The 18987-nt window shown below is 38.7% G+C and overlaps 1 protein-coding gene and 1 non-coding gene across 2 annotated transcripts; one reads left to right on the top strand and one right to left on the bottom strand.

The window, feature by feature from the left end:
• Positions 1 to 1424: 1424 nt before the first annotated feature.
• LOC113684473 (uncharacterized) lies at positions 1425 to 4902 on the bottom strand. Its single transcript, XR_016179678.1, has 2 exons — positions 4319 to 4902; positions 1425 to 3040 (listed from the first exon to the last, which is right to left on the bottom strand). It is a non-coding gene; the product is annotated as an uncharacterized LOC113684473 (transcript).
• Positions 4903 to 7587: 2685 nt separating this feature from the next.
• Positions 7588 to 18986, top strand: LOC113684475 (protein white). Its single transcript, XM_027201853.2, has 19 exons — positions 7588 to 7984; positions 8592 to 8640; positions 8916 to 9102; positions 9705 to 9776; positions 10226 to 10324; positions 10562 to 10728; positions 11050 to 11121; positions 11823 to 11925; positions 12445 to 12510; positions 12885 to 12919; positions 13438 to 13543; positions 13880 to 14011; positions 14652 to 14744; positions 15222 to 15279; positions 15482 to 15559; positions 15986 to 16091; positions 16931 to 17031; positions 17916 to 18001; positions 18503 to 18986. The coding sequence occupies exons 1-19, from the start codon at positions 7684 to 7686 to the stop codon at positions 18602 to 18604; spliced, it is 2013 nt and encodes a 670-aa protein (XP_027057654.2). The 5' UTR covers positions 7588 to 7683; the 3' UTR covers positions 18605 to 18986.
• Position 18987: the final 1 nt, after the last annotated feature.

The raw sequence follows: 18987 nt of genomic DNA, 5'->3' as shown, positions 1-18987 counted from the left end.
TCTCTTAACCAGTCCCAAGCCACGTGTTGCTCGATAGATCGCAGGATATGATTGGCCACTGTATCACATTACGTCAGAGAACATATCTGCAATAAGAGGACATAAGTGCAACGGTACATAAGGAATGCATCAGACTGGGAAGGGACGGGAGGGATGGGGAAAAGAAGTGGACATGACCTGATTCGACTAAACCACCTTGTCTATCAGAGAGGTTTTTTTGTCTGATTTCTCTTAATTTTTGCTCCTTTTGGTATTCTCGAACAAAACTCTTTTTTTGTGGCCTGCTATCTTCACATGAGATGAATCGATCTCTAAATCAACTGCCAAAATAACAAGCAATGATTATCAATCGATGTAAACGCAATCTAAAGGAATGGAACACCACAAACTAAATTACAACAACCGAATACTTCCTGTATCAAGAGTTTTAGGGAAAAAATTATTGCATGCCTCATTTGTGCAGTGTAGTCTGGCTATCTTGAGGTCTTGCTAACTTGATGAGCACTTAATCAACAGCGAATCCACGTGACAAAAATGCAACCTCTCTTTCCCACAATCCTTCAGGCCAAAATGTGGTTTTTCCTCGCTTTAGATACTTAGATTACGTAACGGTGATCGATTGGGCCCTTATCAACTGAGCAACTTTATCACCTAATTTTGGAACTATTTTATAATGGCCCATAGATACGGTGGCCCATAAAGGACAATTCACTTTTTAAATTCAATTTTATCGCGCGATAAAATCAAAATACCGCGCGATAAAATCAAATTATCGCGCGCTAAATGATAAATTATCCCCGCGATTAAAAAGAAATATTATCACGCAATTAAAAAGAAATTATATATAGATTTAGTCAAACCTAAAAGCGGAGCACACATTTTTTTCCCCACACGTCTCAAGGGCACAACACCTTGCAAAATCAAGGTTTATTGTACTGACTTACAGAGCTATGTGTCGTAGAAGTATTGCAAAGTACTCCTTAATCTTTTAACGAAAATAAAACGAACTATTGACCTCGAAACATACTTCCTCAACTGTGGCGGCCATTGTCATTCACGGAAACAACGTGCGTGATAGCCGATCACCTGCGACCAAACAAGTTTCCCATTTATCGCGCGATAAAAAAATATTTATCGCGCGATAATTTATCATTTATCGCGCGATATTTTGATTTCATCGCGCAATGAAATTGAATTTAAAAAGTGGATGGCGTGTAATAATCAGCATAATTTTTTTTTTAAGGAAATGCTATCAGATTCACGACTTGCTTGTCTCGTAGACTGATTATTTCCAAGTTCAGTCGATGGTTCACTCTAATTTGAATTTTGTGATGCCCTAGGGTCGTTTTCCGTCCATAGGACTGCGCACAGCAGAAGTAAAATTTACGTCGGTACTACTTCCCATTCTCATAGGCAACAAAATACCAGTAGTTAGCTGTGTTTAATCAGAGCAAGAGTGCAATCCAAGATAAAGAATATACGGTGCTTTATTAAGACTAAAACTACAATAGGACTTGTTTGTGTTTGTTTCTCCGAAAAGAAAAAGTAGCATAATTTTACTGAAAATCAACGCAATTTTGAGCATAATTTGGAAAAAAGGGCGAGCGATGCTAGTAGCATAATATGCTACTTTTATTAGCACGATCCACAAAGGCTTCTGATCGAAATCGATGATTTTTGGGGACCAGTACTTTTTCCATCGCCGGGGGGTTGGGTGGGGAATAAGTGGATTTTAGGGGGATCCCATGGTTTTAAGGGGGAACAGAGGAAGGAATCAGTCGTCATCAAAAGAGTGTTAGGGGGTCTATAGAAAATTGATTGCCAATTAACTTCCAATGAGGGAGGGGATCATAAGAATATTACAGAACCCTTGGGGGAGGGTCTGTAAATCTTATCGTGACACATCCAAAATTCCCCCACTCCCCCCCCTAGGGGATAAATAATGATAAACAATGACCAGTTCCTTAGCTTCTGCCTCTGTTTGGTTAACGTATTTTTTCCCTCATAAAATGCAGAAAATGCTAAGCAGCCTTAAACAAACTGTTATTTAAACAGCGCACTGCTTCAAATCCTGAGATAGTGGAGATCTTGAAGTGATTATTGTTTGGGTTTCACAGACTATTTCCTGCAGAATAGTTGTGATACGCTTGCTCTTACTCCTGGGACCCGCATGGCGTATAGTATTGGATTAATCAGTGAACCAGCAAGGTAAATTACGAACAATGTCATATACATATGGAAGTGTAGCTGCTGAGAAATGTCGAAATCAATTCGAACATCTATAAAATGGTTGTAGATAATCATTGGAAGGCAGCTTAATAAAGATGCTACAGTTACAAGGAACAAGGTTTTGGTCAGTTTTCTTTCCCGCAAGCCGACTGCACCAACTTGTTGAGGATGACGACCGAAGCGGAGTTTAAAAAATATACTGACATAAGAAACACAAAGAACACACAGAGGAAGGAAGCGACTCGTACTCCAATCAAAGCGAAAGTGATCGTCAATTGTAAACACTTTACTGACCAGTATGCCACCGTATACTATCCAAATGATAGCGATTATCACAGCATAAATCCATTTCTTGAGGAAACGATGCTTGAATGGACGAAATGTGGCGTGTGCTCGCTCTAGTGAAATGAAAAAGAGGTTGAGACAGGCGACGATGGTGAATTCAGACGATGCTTTGGAGAACCAACCAGGGAACTGGTACTCCTCGCTCTGATGACAGTATAGACTCATATCTTCCACGATCCATCCAGGGCCTGCCACTGCTCCAACTATAAGATCGACTACTAACAGATGGATGATCAAGTATGTGCTTCGGCGTAGTAGCTGGCGCTTCTTCACAAACACAACAATGATGATGATGTTAAGAATAATTATGGCCAGAAATTCAGCGATGAACACAGCTAACCATAGAATGCATTGTGATTCTACTGGTGCTATCATGGACAGCTTACTCACATTCTGTTGATTACTGGCACTGGTGTTCAGAACCATTGAGTTTCCTTTGATTTTTATTTGTATATAGTTCAACGACCTAAAGATAAAGAGAAAAAAAGTCACAGAAAAGAAAAAGCAAATTGATTTACTTTTTTATTTTATTTTACGTACTCAATTGGTACTAAATTTCGCGTTTTTCGCGGACATGAAATAAATAGCTAAATTTAAGAGGCGTGAATAAAAATCCTTGCGAAATTTAAACACGCATTTATAATCCCTCTGATTGGCAAAATCTAATTCTGTCAATATGAAAAATTTAAATCACGGAAAAGATGATCAACAGGTCAAAACAACAACATATACAGTCAATTACACAAATTATTTTAAAACTAGTCTCGCTGGTAAGTTCTGAATTTTGTATCTTTTGTGAAAGGACGTTGGTTGATTGTCAAACCTTTCGCATCTTTGTCAGCGTTGAAGCTAACCTTCAATTATCTTTCCTATCAACTGAGTTGATAATGTAAACCAACCACTGTAACGAGTTTTCAAAGCTAACTTTTTAAGCATTAGCCTTTCGTCAGAGAGAATGATTAAGGGCTAACGCTCGGGACATCAGCTTAAGAAACTCTTTACAATGGCTAATTTAAATTATAATTTGAGGTAATAAAACCAAATTATCGTGTAATACCCCCACTTGCGCAGCACCGCGATTTCCTTATAAATTTACCCCCTTGACGAAAAGTTTCCTACGTTTGTTAACTAATGGTCATTATAACCCACCCATTAATTTTCGCGCAATCCTATTGGCTCATAATTTCACATTTGTCCTCGAATCATCGCCTCCCGGCCAAATATTCATTTCTCGGGCAATATCTCAACCGCAGACACTATAAGCCGACATGCCTGTCGCCTGAAGGGGTCTATTAACTAATAGCTTTTACCCTTTAAAGATTTTCGATCATATCAAGAGCAAACTTTGTTTTTGTAAATGAGCTCTAAATACATTACGTGATGACAGGAATCACAGGCCATCTTTTGTGAATCAAGCTATTTTTAAACAATTTTTACGATTAAAAGAAATAAAAAACTGTCCTTCTTTCAGTTATGAAAATACAGTCAAAAATACGTGCCCTGTTTTCTGGGATTAAACAAGATTGTGACACTTGCAAATGACATAGCCATACGAACATACATTAATTGCGGTAAACTAGTCAACTAGATTAAGTACGAGTAGGTTTCCCATATTCATAGAAATTAACTAGAGGTTATGTATCGGTGGACAAGAAAAAGAATCATTTTCATTTAACTAGGTAAGAGAGCACGCACTTGTTAAAGAACTTAGAATATTAATTCAAAATATGCCGTGCGAACTTACCTGGACAGAAGGATCCTATGTTGTAATGTTTTCAAGCGTTCGGCAACAAAACTTAGTTATCAAAAGTTTGAAGGCAGAACTAATGATATGTTTACGTTAATGAGCATGTGTAAAATCCAAACAGGTGCTGACTAAATACTCGCTAAGTTATTTTTTGGCGCCAGACGAGGTCAAATTATACAGGTTCTTTACTTGGAACGAGAAAAATGCATGGTTAGTTTAAGATGAAAGCTCGCTCTATAAATGATTTATTATCTCACTAAACATTACTTAATGTGAATATTTTGCCTCGTCATGAGGAGCACACGTGGGCGTGCGCAGGCACGACAGGCCCACGTGCCCAACTTAGTCATCCAGTCAGAACTCAGAATTCGCCCAATCCAGCGCTTGTTCACGGAGCCGGTCATACATGTGTATTGAGAAAAAATGTTCCTTCCTTCTATCCACAAAGAGTAGTTCCCAAACTCGTTACGATTGATCAAGAACGAACAAAAATTGAAACAGGGACGGATCACAACTCACATTAATCCCATAAAAACTACTCTTTCATTTTAACGCATTACTTAATTCATAAAAGAACAGGAATAAACTATCGATTTAGCTCACATTACCAGAAAATACCGCAAACTTCATCATAAACTGTGTAAGCATGTAAACATTTTTTCAGCATAATTGAATACAGGGTTTTTTTTTTATTTTAGTCTTAAACGTTTCATAAAGTGTCTCAAATTCAAACCCACTGATTTCAATTCTCTATTATTATTTAATTTTCTAACTTTTGGCTTCTAGTTTTCGAAATACTTCCTACGGCCATATTTGAACATCGCCGGCATTGATCGCATGAGGCGTGGGCGAAATACGAAAACAACATAAATAAAACCATTCAACCATTCTTCATGCCTAAACAAATAAATCCGGATGGGCTAGAAAGTTCGTTACTCTAATTATAGAAGACAAGCCTGACAAAAGGGAAAAAAAGGAAAAGTTTGTATCGTTGAATAATACAATTTTTTAACTTTGCTTTCCGTTCGTATTTTTCTCTGTTCCACAGTGAAAGACCATGGCATCATTTGCGCGTTCCAATGCCCTGAAGCTAAGCTAAGGTAAAAGCTAGTGGAATTATAATGTCCAATATACTATGGCTTTCGGCCGGAAGTCTTTTCCGTATTTCTGTCTGCGTGGTGACCTAATTATTTGCAATGAATTGCAATAACGTAATCATAGATGAAAACCGAAATGCAAAACCGAAAAAGGTTGCCAAATAGGAAATTTATTAGCCTGTTAAACTACCCCCAGGAAAAATTATCTCAAACTTCATGAGAATATCAAATGTTGTTATGAGATTTCAAGTGATTTAAAAAATTAAAAAAAAAACAAACATCTCTAAAGTAATACCGTTTGTATATGCTATATGTTAATTAATCGCAATTTGGCTTTGTCTTTTTCTCTCTTAGCTTTTCTCTATGATAACGTCACCGCAATTTGGTTTGACCAGCAGGAGTTGTTAGATATATTATTTTGTCGCAGTGGAGTATAAATAATATGGTAGAGTCTACTATTTCTATCGAATTAATTTTGCATAGAGTGATTTCAATCCAGAGGTCATGAAACTCACATGAACGGATATTTCGTGGGTGGATCTCTGGTTCTTTCAGCTAAATGTTAACAGCCTGCGGCGAAAATAATGTCATGACGATGCTGAGTTCGCAGATCGGTACGCCAAACAAAACGACGAGATACATTGAAATCTCTTGTATATATATTTTAAATATTTTTAAGAATTCGCGTTTTGAAGCGCAGCTTTACCCTATTGAAGATCAAAAGGGTGAGTTTTACGCCGTCTGGCTGGCTGATATTAGTCCGTAGTCCATTCTTCTCTAAGTTAAGGCGATGTCGCCAGGCTTCAAATTGACCGTCTCGGCGGAAATAAAGAAACAAAATATTCTCCTCGGGATGTTGCAGTCTTTTGTTTCTCTCGCATCGGCACAATAGGTAACGTTATTCCGCTTTCAAGCAACAGATAATGAATTTGTTGAAAATTATAAATGTTTTTGGAAATAATTTCTGTCGGAAAGAAAAAACCAGAGGAAAGGAAACTAATTAAAATATGTATTGAATGCACTATTATCTTCTTCAAGTTGATAAGAGTAATTTCTTGCTTTGAACTTCGTGCAGCATCAAACTGAGGAGTGTTAGAAATTCAGAAAATTTCCCTTCCTTTGGTTAATATTCTGAGCTCGGACGTATTTATGTACGTAGACAGTCGGTTTGCTTATGTTTACCGAAACCCAAAACTTCCTAGTTACTAATCCTTTTATCACTCTGACGAAGCATAGACCATCACGAAAAAACTTGCGTGCTATTCCAATATGAGAGAACTAACCCATGACGTTTTTACCGAGATGCGGAAAGCAACCGAAGAAGAATTGAACTAATACCGGCGTGCTTTGACGTCAATAAATCGACTGAAAGATCGTCATTCTAGCATAGAAAAAAAAGCTGGTCGCATACAAGTAAACAGGCTCCAATTGAAGATCGCCGGCAAAAACCCATTAGCCGGCAGGAACAACAAATTATAGCTCGTATTTTGGTAGTCTGCAGAGCAGGCGTATTTTTGGCGAGCGAATGCTCAGTATTTTCTTCACGAAAACTGTGGCCGCCATCTTTGATTTTAACAGCGGCAGAAGGCTGAGGAGAGAAAGAAATTTGTACTAAGGAGGCAGTCAACGGTCAAAAATAAGGAGAGGGATGGGGGTGGGGGGAGTGAAGACTACTTTTCGCCCTTCCCCCGCCCCTTACCCCCACCGTCCACTCTTACTCCAAATCCAACATGGCTGGTCGGATAAACGATCGCGAGCTTAAAAAGTTCGCTTGCCCTAATAATAAGACACCTGCAGTGCAGGCTAATTTCTTGAGAGTTAACTTTGCATGTATTTTTACTAACCAAAATGTGACCAAATCGCAATGGATCGATAATTCATACAGTAACTTTAGCATAAGATAAAGCGGGGGATCTTGATCCCGTTTCACGCACAAATTTAAGAAAAATTCCCGCGTCACATGTACTTTAAAGAACATTTCACACATCATAAATTTAAAAGGGGCAATTTTAAATCTATCTCCTTGTGAGCGGGATTCACGGGTCACGTATACTCCAGAAGCCAAATCACGCCCAACGCTGGGTCATGAATTCACGAGCCACGCTCGTTTTTCTTTAAGTCTTAACCTTAATCACGCATCACGTTTAAACTCTTTCTCACCCTCCCCCTGGGGGCAAAGCAGATAAACTGATATTACAGCCATTGCGTGACGTTCAACGAGGAACTGAGGAATTCGAGCAGAGGCCTTTTTGATTCAGTTAAACGATGGCGGATCGTTCTCCTTTCCTTCGAAGGAAGAAAAATCCAAAGTTGCCGGGCTATTCAACATTTGATTCCAGAATTTCTAAAGACAGCGGAATCTCGAGCAACATAGAGGAAACAGCGTCAACAAAACGTGGCTTAAAATCAAGCACAGTTGTCGAAGACGCGAGTGACAGGGTTTCAATTTCTTGGGAAAACATTCAAGTGTTTGTTGAGAATCCCAGACCGTCTATTATAAAGAGACTCTGTTCGTTTGGGAAAAGTGAAAACGAAGTAGTTAAAAGCAAGCAAATCTTGTTCAACGGTAGGTTATGAAATGAATTTCAGTTTTCGGTGTTGAATCCACTCAAGGTCGTACCACCGCTCGTGGTCTGGCTTCCTGTTTTTCGTATCATACCCTACTGATCGGGAACGGAAAGAAAGCTCTCTGGGAGCCATGATTACCTTGATGGTGTAAGAACAGAGAACTCGCATAGGCTTCGAATGGACATTTAATCGTTATATTTCGCAATTTTTCTGTTATAAACATTGCATGTTCTGTACCTCGATCTCTGATTCGATTTACTCACAGCGTGACATTAATAAGTCATTGGAAATAGGACCTATCCCGTAAATAGTACAACAATACACGGCCGTCGAAAAACACATCGTCGAGTTTAACTTCAGGCCTTCCGCAAATTACAGATATCACACTCCTTCCCAAACCCTTACACGTCTTATATCTTCATTTTTTACCATTGCTGATCTAAATCATCCCAAAGTTAGCTTTAATAAGTTGAATTGCTAAATTGGGATTGCAACAATTAAGGTTTTCGAGCGTTCCCAAGCTTCAGGAAGAGGTGGGGACGAAAAATAACCTCTTAATTGTCCAATTTTCTCGTTGTAACTCCAAACTTTGTTTTCGTCCATAGTTAGCGGAAACGTTGAAGCTGGTACCTTGCTGGCTGTTATGGGTGCGAGGTAAGATATAGCCTACGAAAGAGTGGTCACTTTTTGTGTCTTTTAAGCCAGCAAAGACAAGCGGCGGGTGGAGCGTGAAGAAAATAATATTTTTTGCCCTTTCCATTGTTGTCACCCTCACCTTGCGCCCGCCTGTGTCCGTCTGAAAAGCATTAAAGATAAAAAAAAGGCTCTCTGATCCCTCCACCTTTTTCGTTCAGCTAGGTCGCCTTTTTGCTGATCTGAGCTCCTGGATCAGCTTTCATCTTACAGAATGTCTCTTTATTTTCCTGCAGCGGTGCTGGTAAAACCACTTTAATGAATGTGCTGGCCCACCGCAACATCTATCAGATGGAAGTAAGGGGGACTGTGGAGATAAATAATCGTCCCATTGGACCAGAGATCTCTTCTATGTCTGCTTACATCCAGCAAGAAGATCTCTTTGTCGGGACTCTCACTGTTAGGGAACATCTCACGTTTCAGGTGAATATAGTGAATACGTCGTAGCAAGTTATTGTTGTTGAGTTAAGGGGGGGGGGAGGCTAAAGAAAAGCAGAATAGAGGGGAGAGTAGTTAGGAGAAAGGACATGGAAAAATCCTGTTTCATGGTTCTCCATTTTTCCAGAATTTGGGCATTCTGTAACATTTTCCAGCAGAAATCTCGTACGTTCATGTTTAGTCGATTTGGCAGTCAAACACACAAGCATCATGGCTAATTTGCAAATGTAAGCACGACTTTTCTGTGGAGACATAGTGTTTTTAACAATTTCTAAGGACATTTCGACGTTTCTAAGGCCGAGATTTACATGTGTTGTCGTTCTAGACTTTTCCGACTTTGTGGTAGTTTTATGACACTCTGCTGATTCCTTTTTTCACAGTTTGCACTGCACGGTGATGAAGTCGCCCATAAGCTCGGCCGTGCTAGCATTAGTAATTATTTGTTGTGTTCATGGTAGAGTTTCCGGTAAACACAGAAAAAGGTTCTGTCATTTGTCTTTACCACCGAAACGAAGCATGCACAATGTTTGACCGTTGTGATTGTTTTGCCAGTGAATAATTGTGATGCTCTGGATTTTTACCTGAAGGCTTTCCTGCGCATGGAAAAGAACGTTCCTGACAATCAGCGCAAAACTCGTGTCGAGGACGTTATACTTCAGGTGAGATGCATAAAACCTCAAATTAAGAAGAGCTTAAAAAGAAGATGGTAGAGCTACTGTTAGACTTTTGTCTGTCTCTGTTAGAAGAGCTAACTCTTTCATTAAAACTGACTTTAATTCGAAAAATCTTTCTCATCCTGATTGGCAAACCCATTAAGCATGTTTTCCCTTTTCTTTCATTCTCGTGCTATTTTCATCTTATCGTCGTTGCCTTCGAGACAAAGAAGACTTTTACGGCATGGGAGGAAATTCAATGAGAGTAATCGCTGAGTATGATATTGTATAGAGGAATATTAAATTGGGATTTTGCGGATAATCCGCTGAGATTGCTATAGTTAAATTTTTTGTGCCTCTGATTAGTTGATAAAACCTGAGCCACCTTCTCAGTAATCAGATACAAAACCAAAATGGAAAGTTATTTAAATAAAAATTAACTCATTTCTCCAAAGCTTGGGCTGACGAATTGCGCCGACACATTCATTGGAATTCCGGGACGTCTGCGCGGGATATCGGGAGGAGAAAAGAAGAGACTGTCATTTGCATCTGAGGTATGAACGCATATAGAAAGCATTGTTTACAGTAGCTATTCATCGATGCTGTAAGAGTCATTGCTGTTCATAGCTCACGTAGATAAAAATATTTTTAGCACTGAATGTAATATTTATTTTACGTACATACTACAATTACAAAGTCATTTACCTCAGCCATCATTAAGCAACTGTTAATGCGATGCAAAGAAACTCCTCGTTTGGAAGTTATCATATTTCAATGCCATTCTTCGTCAGATCCTCACAGACCCCCCTTTGCTGTTTGCGGACGAACCAACCTCAGGCCTTGATTCATTCATGGCTCAGAGTTTGATAACAGCACTGCAGCAACTGGCGGCACAAGGAAGGACAATAATTTGCACCATTCATCAGCCCTCCTCTCAAGTTTATGCCATGTTCAACAGGTAACATTAATCATTTTCGTAGAGTTTTTGGATAGTGAGGAAGATCGCCTCTGGGCGAGTGGGCGATAGAAAGCAACGGCAGTCACCTATTGATTCGTCGACTTATTCACTCAGCCATATATTCATTCATGATCATTCATTCATCCACTCACGCACTTACAAACCCACTCATTCATTTATCCATGGATCCATTCATTTAATCATTTATTCATTCAAGTAGTCATCCATGTAGCAGTCAGTTAATCAATTAAACAACTATTTATCAGCACTCAGAATAGTCACAAGTGTTGTGAACATTTCTCCTTATCCCATTTTCTTCAGTATCCTGTTGCTAGCTGAGGGAAGGACAGCTTACCTTGGCCCCAGAGCAGATGCCATTCAGTACTTTGACAGGTCAGGAGCTTTTATCTTAACAGTCGTGTCACACTAAGAGAAGTTAACTTGAAAGACTGATTCCTCCAAATAGACCTTTTGCCTTGGCTTTTTTTCAGTTGTATTTAGATCATTTCCGTGTTCGAAGATCTCCGAAAGGTCTCGAAGTAACCAATCCTATGGTGCAAATTTAGCTCTCGTGAACATTCTACATGGCGTAAAAAGACACGCGAGGGACATGTAGCCTGCGATACAGGAATCGTTGTTTTGCGTTTTTCTAGCGGGCGGACGAGGGCGCGAGGAGAGAATGAGTAAAGCGCACAAGGCGAATGAAAAAAAACATTTACGCGTGTCTCGCGCAGCGCGATATCCACGTGACACCTTCAGCCATGAAGATCGAACCCCTCAGCCCCATAACCTCTTGTTTAGATTTCACACAACAGTATATACCACAAACTTCACATTTGAAAGGTCTGTTTTGTCTGATTTCGCAAATATGTCCTCTTTTTACCTGCACCCTGCAGACATGGCCTAGTTCACCAAAAAAACCACGCCAGTTTTTACCTCACAAGACCTCAAGTTAAAAAAAAGTAAAAAGTAAAAAAAAGTTAAAAAGTAGATTTCCGCCTTGGGAAGACCTCCGGAATACTCGCTCCTGGTCGTAAGTGTTTCCGCGTGCGTTTTCTTATTAAAACGAATATTTTTCTCATTAATATTTACAGCTTAGGCTATCCATGTCCAGTCAATTTTAACCCTGCTGATCATTTTATCCGTACGCTGGCAATCGTACCTGGTGATGAGGAAAACTGCCGTAAAAGAGTCCAGGTTATAGACGTTTCATATCTTTAACATTGAAGGACTAATTCATAACTCCTCCCATACACTTTTTCTTTTAACTTAGTTAAGAGTAGTGTTGAAGAAAGACAACACTACTGGGCTGATAAGGTTTCCTTTTTTTTTCCTGGAAAGTGTGTTGAAATATGAGTATAGATAGGGGAAGTTACATGATATTCCTTGTGGCAGATGATGGGTTATTGAGTATGGTCGGTTCATAAAGTGAAATCATGAATCATATATATGACCCGATGACTCTGATTTTACAGTTCTAAGCGGGGCCATTTGTAGGATCACCTTAAACAGCCATGCATGATTATGGTGTTCTTTATATGGCCTTCATAATTTGAAACGAAGGTTGATTTGATTTGGTTGAACGATATGGCAAATCGTTAACTCGGAGTTACTGCGTGACTTTTATGAAAATTTTGAGCCAGTTTGAACTTTAGTCACCCCGAATTCGAGTTTCTGATCATCAGGCGCCAAACCTTTCTTATTCCTCTCACTCAGGACATATGTGACGTGTACTCGGCGCGCGAAGCAGAATTCAGCAAGCCGGAGACCCAAGAACGACAGGTAATCAAGGGGGGTGACTGAGATTTACCAAAGCAAGGTACTTGCCCAACTGTCAAAGTGAACACCATACTGAAGGGGATACCAGCATTGGATTAGCAGTGACTGAGTGGTACATGCCGTGCAGATTCTTGGATGAACGATTTTTCACGTTTCGAATTTTAACGTTTGTTTGTTGTTTACGTAAAGAAGGAAAAGTGGGGGAGGGGGTACATAGGCACCCTAGGACCACTCCCCAGTGGACGAGGACCACTCCAAGTCCCCGAAAGAGAAATTTGTGGCTTTTGAATGCACAGGGTTTACACTTTCCTCGATTCGTCTTCCATGATTGATAGATGGTTTAAATCATTTACGGTAATATTTATTATATCTTGTAGGACTCTTTTAGGGAAGACGCCAATTCACGTTCACCGTAAGATTTTTTTTTTTCAGTTGATGATAATGTGTTAAGATATTTCCGTTTGTGTATATTGCTAGAGCTACCATTTGTACAGTCGACGCTTAGTTTCCTGATAGCACTGAAAGTATTGTAGATTCTTCCTAGATGTATGTTTTAGAGCCCCGCATAGATTCCAATCCTAAGTGCTCTTAAGCAACAAACATTGAGTTCATTCGAGTAACTGCTCTCATTACGTTAAGTAATCACAACAGCAAACCAGAACAGTGGAACCATTGATAACTCCAACTGAGAGCGAGACAAACGCTTGGAGTGCAAGAGAACGCGAGTGACCGAAATTGCTTTTAGTTTTCGTCAGATCACGTGCACAGCAAAGTCGAAAGAAACCCGATGCGATGCCTGATTGCTGTCGACATTCATTTGAAAACAGCCCCTTATATTTTTTATTTTCATCTCTGCACGCCTTTTCTCCCAAAAAAGTTATCTGGGACGAATATCCTTTACTTCATAATTTCTCCATGTACTTTTTTTAGATACAAAGCATCTTGGTGCAGACAGTTCCGTTCGGTGTTTTGGCGATCATGGCTGACCAATAAGCGAGATGTTCTCATTTTTCGCATTAGATTCTTCCAGAGCATAGTAAGTGTATAGGTTCCAAGGCGATCGCTGAATCTCGTTAAACAGGGCAGTACATCGCTAAGCAAGAGATCGTGGAGCGAAAACGATGTATCACTATGTCCTATGATATATCAGACCGAACTAAAATTCGCCATTTTCGCGACTGCTAGAACGATAGCTTTACAATGCATTCGATAACGCACGATTTTCACGATAATCGTCGATTATCGTTTGCATTACGTACGCAGTACTATATCTCTGACATACATCATCAGTTTTTAAACTAATTCTGTTGGCTTCTGTCGTGATTCCGTCTCGTTATCACGGGTCAAAATATGATTTTCGTTGTCTTTTAAGTTCATAGGTCTTGTTACTGGGATTATTTTCTTCCAAACAACGATTGACCAGGACGGTGTTGAGAATATTTATGGGGCCTTTTTCTTCCTTGTGACATCTGTCTCCTTCTCAAACATTGCGGCAGTCACTTTCGTAAGTTTTGACTATCATTTTCCTAGCTTGGTTTGATAAAAGTTAGATACCTTTAAATAGTTATTCATTATCGTTGGTAGTTGCTTCTGTTCAGCTTATCGAGTGATCGATAGATTTATTAATCAATCCATCAATCAGCTACTTTTTAGACCGATCCGGCAGTTCGATTGATAGTTCTATCAATTAAATTAAGAACTTATTCACTCATTCGTTACTGTAACACTACTTCATTCATTCGTTCGTTACTTCGTTTGTTCATTCGTTCGTTCCTTCGTTTGTTCATTCGTTCGTTCCTTCGTTCGTTCATTCGTTCGTTCCTTTGTTCGTTCATTCGTTCGTTCCTTCGTTTGTTCCTTCGTTTGTTCATTCGTTCGTTCCTTCGTTCGTTTATTCGTTCGTTCATTCGTTCGTTCATTCGTTCGTTCATTCGTTCGTTCCTTCGTTCGTTCCTTCGTTCGTTCCTTCGTTCGTTCCTTCGTTCGTTCCTTCGTTCGTACATTCGTTCCTTCTTTCGTTCGTTCATTAGTTCGTTCATTCGTTCGTTCCTTCGTTCCTTCATTCATTTATTTATTCGTTGTTTCATTTATTCCACTGATTCATTCTTTTATTTATTAACCCTTATTTATTTATCTATTTGTAGACTTTTCCAATAGAAAGGAATATATTTTTACGAGAACACAACAACAGAATGTACCGTACAGACATTTACTTCCTATCCAAGACCTTAGCCGAAGTAAGTCTTTTGAACTTACAATTATTCAACGGTTACTACAAATACTCCACTTATTCCTTGGGTGAATTTACTCAAAACAACTAACAAAGAGCTAAATGTTTTCAAGTTGTAAATCCTCAGTGTAATTAAAGCGTTTTTTTTTTTTTTGGGTTCTTGGATGAACTTCCGTTTAAAGGATTTGGCTATTTGATTATGAGCTCGAGATTTCTTTTTTAACAAAAACAATTCCATTTTGCCGTGCTTCTGTTCAGTAACCGATCACAGATGACGTCAAAAAGTGCTAAGGAAAAACGTGGCACAGGAGGCACAGCCAAATGCGTCACTGATGTTCTCACCATATTTTGACGTCTTCTGTGATTTATTACTGCATGTACAAACCCATGGCAACAAGGAATCTACTTATTTTATATGGGGAGAAACAAAAAATTGGTAATGGTAACGTCATGCGTTTTGATAAGACTTTTCTCGGATTTATAGTCTCCACAGTTCTTTCTTGGTCCGCTGGTCATGATTACTGTGGGCTACTGGATGGTTGGTGAGCCTCGCGAATGTTTTTCCGATTTATTTATTTACTTTTTTTACTCGTAGATTGTGTCTTTTTAGTTAAGGTTATGTCTTAACTGCTAGCATCAACAGAGGTTCATCTCAGCTTACTCAACACAAAAAGAAAAACTAGGTCTTTGAATTTTGATGTATTGCTAATTTTTCGTCCTCTTCACATGATATGTATTTTTAAGGTTTGAGACCAGATGTGCTCCGTTTTCTGGCCGCTTATGGAATACTTGCCTTAGTCAGTATGGCTGCTGTCTCTTTTGGTTTGTTCACAGACGATTTCATATCAGTTATATCAAATACAATGAACAACTTTTCTAGATTCGTAACGTTATTATCATTATTGTTATCATTATTATTATTGTTATTGTTATTATTATTACTATTATTTATTTAAAAAACCCACATGGTGTCCGTTAGGGGCAATGATATCAACGTCACATTTTTGAACACGGAATCACTAGTTTAAAGTAGGATAGTGTTTATAGCATGGCCTTTAATGAGTACAGTCTGACCAAGACTTCGCTCGATCGAGTTCCACAACCAACAGATATTTTCAAAATCATCACCACGTGTACTTTGCGTTGAATTATACTCAAAAAACTCTTTACGTATATAAGAAAAGGGTTTTTGAGTGATATTCAACACAAAGCAAATCCATTTTTCTGTAATTCTCTGTTTTATTTCAGCGTACATCATATCTACAATTTCACCAACGACGTCAGTTTCCACGGCGCTAAGTGGTCCGTTGACCCTTCCTCTATTAGTACTTGGTGGCTTCTACATTGAAAACCGGTCAGTAAATGCATGATCGTTGTTTGCTTAGACAAGAGATCATGATATATTATAATCTCTAAACTCATTTGCTATTGTGGTTCTGATGAGGGTTGAAAAAGCGTTTTTTGGTTTCCTTTGGGAGGTTGGCACAGAGACCTTTAACATAAAAAATGAGCGACCTACTAGTTTTAAAATTAATTAAAACTATTACAAATTCTCGAACGTAATTGTTTATCACCAGCCCTACGTAAGCACTCATAGGACACTGTAAGCGTCATGCTTGTAATTGGACAGTGTAATAGGTTGACACGTCATGCCTGTCTTAGCGAACAGAACGCGTCATGTGCGTGCGCCGTTGTTGCACATTTCGCTAAGTTAAACAATTATTGTTTTTTTCTTATTATGAAACTTATAACCAATGTCTAGTTTCTTTCTCAGGTGTTGTTATAGTTTTGATAAATTGGTAACCGGACTTTGTGATGTCCGATTCTCCCTGTAAACTTACTCGTGATAAACAAATCGGACTCCTACTTCGCGTTTGTCTGATTTTGATAATCAGTCATGATTACAGATAGAATTGGACTCCACTCAGTCTTTGTTATTAACTATTAATCAAACTTACACTAGAAGTACAGCGTGTTTGTGCGTTTGAATAGAATAAACACTATCGCGTATAGCAGTGCATTGGGTTTCTTTTAATAACTTAGAAACTTTGATTTTAAATTTTTAACCATGTTTTTAATTATTTGTTCATTTTTCGTTCATTAGTCAGTTAGTTCATTTATTCAACCCTTTATTAGTTTGTTTATTTATATATTTATTTATTTATGTATCTTTGCATTTGTTTTATGTTTCAGAACAATTCCAGAGTGGCTGTCTTGGCTGAGATATCTGTCCTGGTTCAATTATGGATTCGAAGCTCTGGTTGTTAATCAGTGGGACAATTATGGTCCTATCCGTAAGTTGAATTTGAAACTGAAATAGCTGGCGAAGCGATAGAGCCAGTAAGGTCAAATTCATCATCGGCAGCAACAGTAACTTTTCGTAATTGGATGCAAACCCTGATTACGGCGACGCACAAGAGAACGTAGCGATGTTAAAATAATTCATATGCAAAATAATAGTTCTTCGCCTACGTTTTAAACAAAATTCGTTTCCTTGACATTCTCTTGAACGTGAAATAACCAAATCATTTATGATCAGAGAGCAGGATTTGTTACAGTAAATTTGTCGAGTTTCTTCTTCAATAGAACTCAGAGTTGTCAGGCGCCGTTAAATATAAGTTCAAGTCATCGGCACACTTCATCTTTTAACCTAAAAAGTATATATGAAAATGCACTATTTACCGCGTTTTGAGATCCAAACGGGTATCTCAGCCTTCCAAAATTGTCTTCAAATGTGCCAAGGGTTCGACTACGCACTTCGCCATTTTGAATTCAATTCTCAAGACGGAGAGCAAAACTCGCATTTTACAAAACAGCTTCTGCGTTTCATTTAACTGACTCGTCGTAATTACACATATGCATTTCAATGGCGGAGAGGGGAATAATATTGTTTCTGGAACATTCTTTTTCTCTAAAAGAAAGGTGCACTCTTTTTCCCATCGAAGTATTACGTGAGCTCTTACTTACTGCGGAAGTTCCTACTCCGAAACCAAAAGAAACACAACACATAATCTGAGTGAAAATTATTTGAGATGTTACAAATTAATTCATCGGAAACTCGAGAGCACCTTGGTGAGTTTTTTTAGGATCTTTTTTGTGTGTGTGTGTGTGTGTGTGTCCTAAATTAAGAGATAACATTTTTTGTTTTTTGTCTTTATACCTGTTTTGTTCCTCCCAGCTTGTAAAATAATTCCTATTAATGAGACCTACACAAGTTGCGTTTACAATGGATCGATAGCTATTGAACAGCGTGGATTGAAGGAGGTGGGTATTATGAAGTCACAAGACGAATCAAGCAAAGTAACTGCTTAGGAACTTTCAGAAACCCAAGTGATGTTACCAAATGTGGCCTATTTACCTAAAAAAAATCACAATTCCCCTTGATGTTATACTACAATGGACAGTGTCTCGGCAATATTTCAATAAAGGGGTAAGTTTCTAAAGAAACTGTGGTGCTGCGTCGGTGGGAGAGTATAGCAGATAATTTAGTGTTAACAACTGGGTTGAAAACGTAAATTAGCAATCGCTGCGACGAAGGGCTAACGCTCGAAACGTCAGCTTTTTTACCCTTTACGGTGGCTAATTTACGTTTTCAACCCAGTTGTTAACACTAAATTACTCGGTAATATTTCGTTGCGAAGGTGCTGAACGCAATCGCAAGTTGACAAGCCGCAAGAAAAAGAAAAAGTTTAGGGCTTGAGGTAAATTTGCGAGAGATCACTAACAAAGAGATTCTTTTTTCTTTGTTTACTTTCTTTTTTACAGGAAAATCTCCTTATTGATATCTATGCCCTTGTGGCGATAACAGTCGGGTTTCGCTTGATATCGTTCCTGTTTCTTTTGAGGAATTCTTACAAAAGAACTTAGTAGAGGAAGGAAGTCCTTTGCTTCATAGTCAAACAAGAAAGTCTTCAATAACTACATGTAATCATACATGTGCAGACAGCCGATGGCGGTAAAAGAGTTCAAGTCGTATTCAGTAAACGAAAAAGATTTCAATACAATTTTTTTTTGACCGATCATGTTCAGATCTTGTAGTTGCTGCTATTCATAATTTTTGTCTTTTAGAATTTTGTACATTTTTATCTGCGTTTAATTGTGGATTTGAGAGTTGGCTTTTGTAGCATAATTATCCTCAAAACTCTGGAGGCGTTGGGAAGTATGACGTCCTGTAATAACCATGAGAACTTTCTATTAAGTATATGCGAAATCGGAGCTCATCGCTTAATAAATCAACTCAAACACTGTGG

Source organism: Pocillopora damicornis, chromosome 9, assembly GCF_964200805.1.
Source record: "Pocillopora damicornis chromosome 9, jaPocDami1.2, whole genome shotgun sequence".
Lineage (NCBI taxonomy): Eukaryota > Metazoa > Cnidaria > Anthozoa > Scleractinia > Pocilloporidae > Pocillopora > Pocillopora damicornis.
Note: the sequence above shows the minus strand (reverse complement) of the source record. Positions and strands in the feature narration are given on the sequence as shown.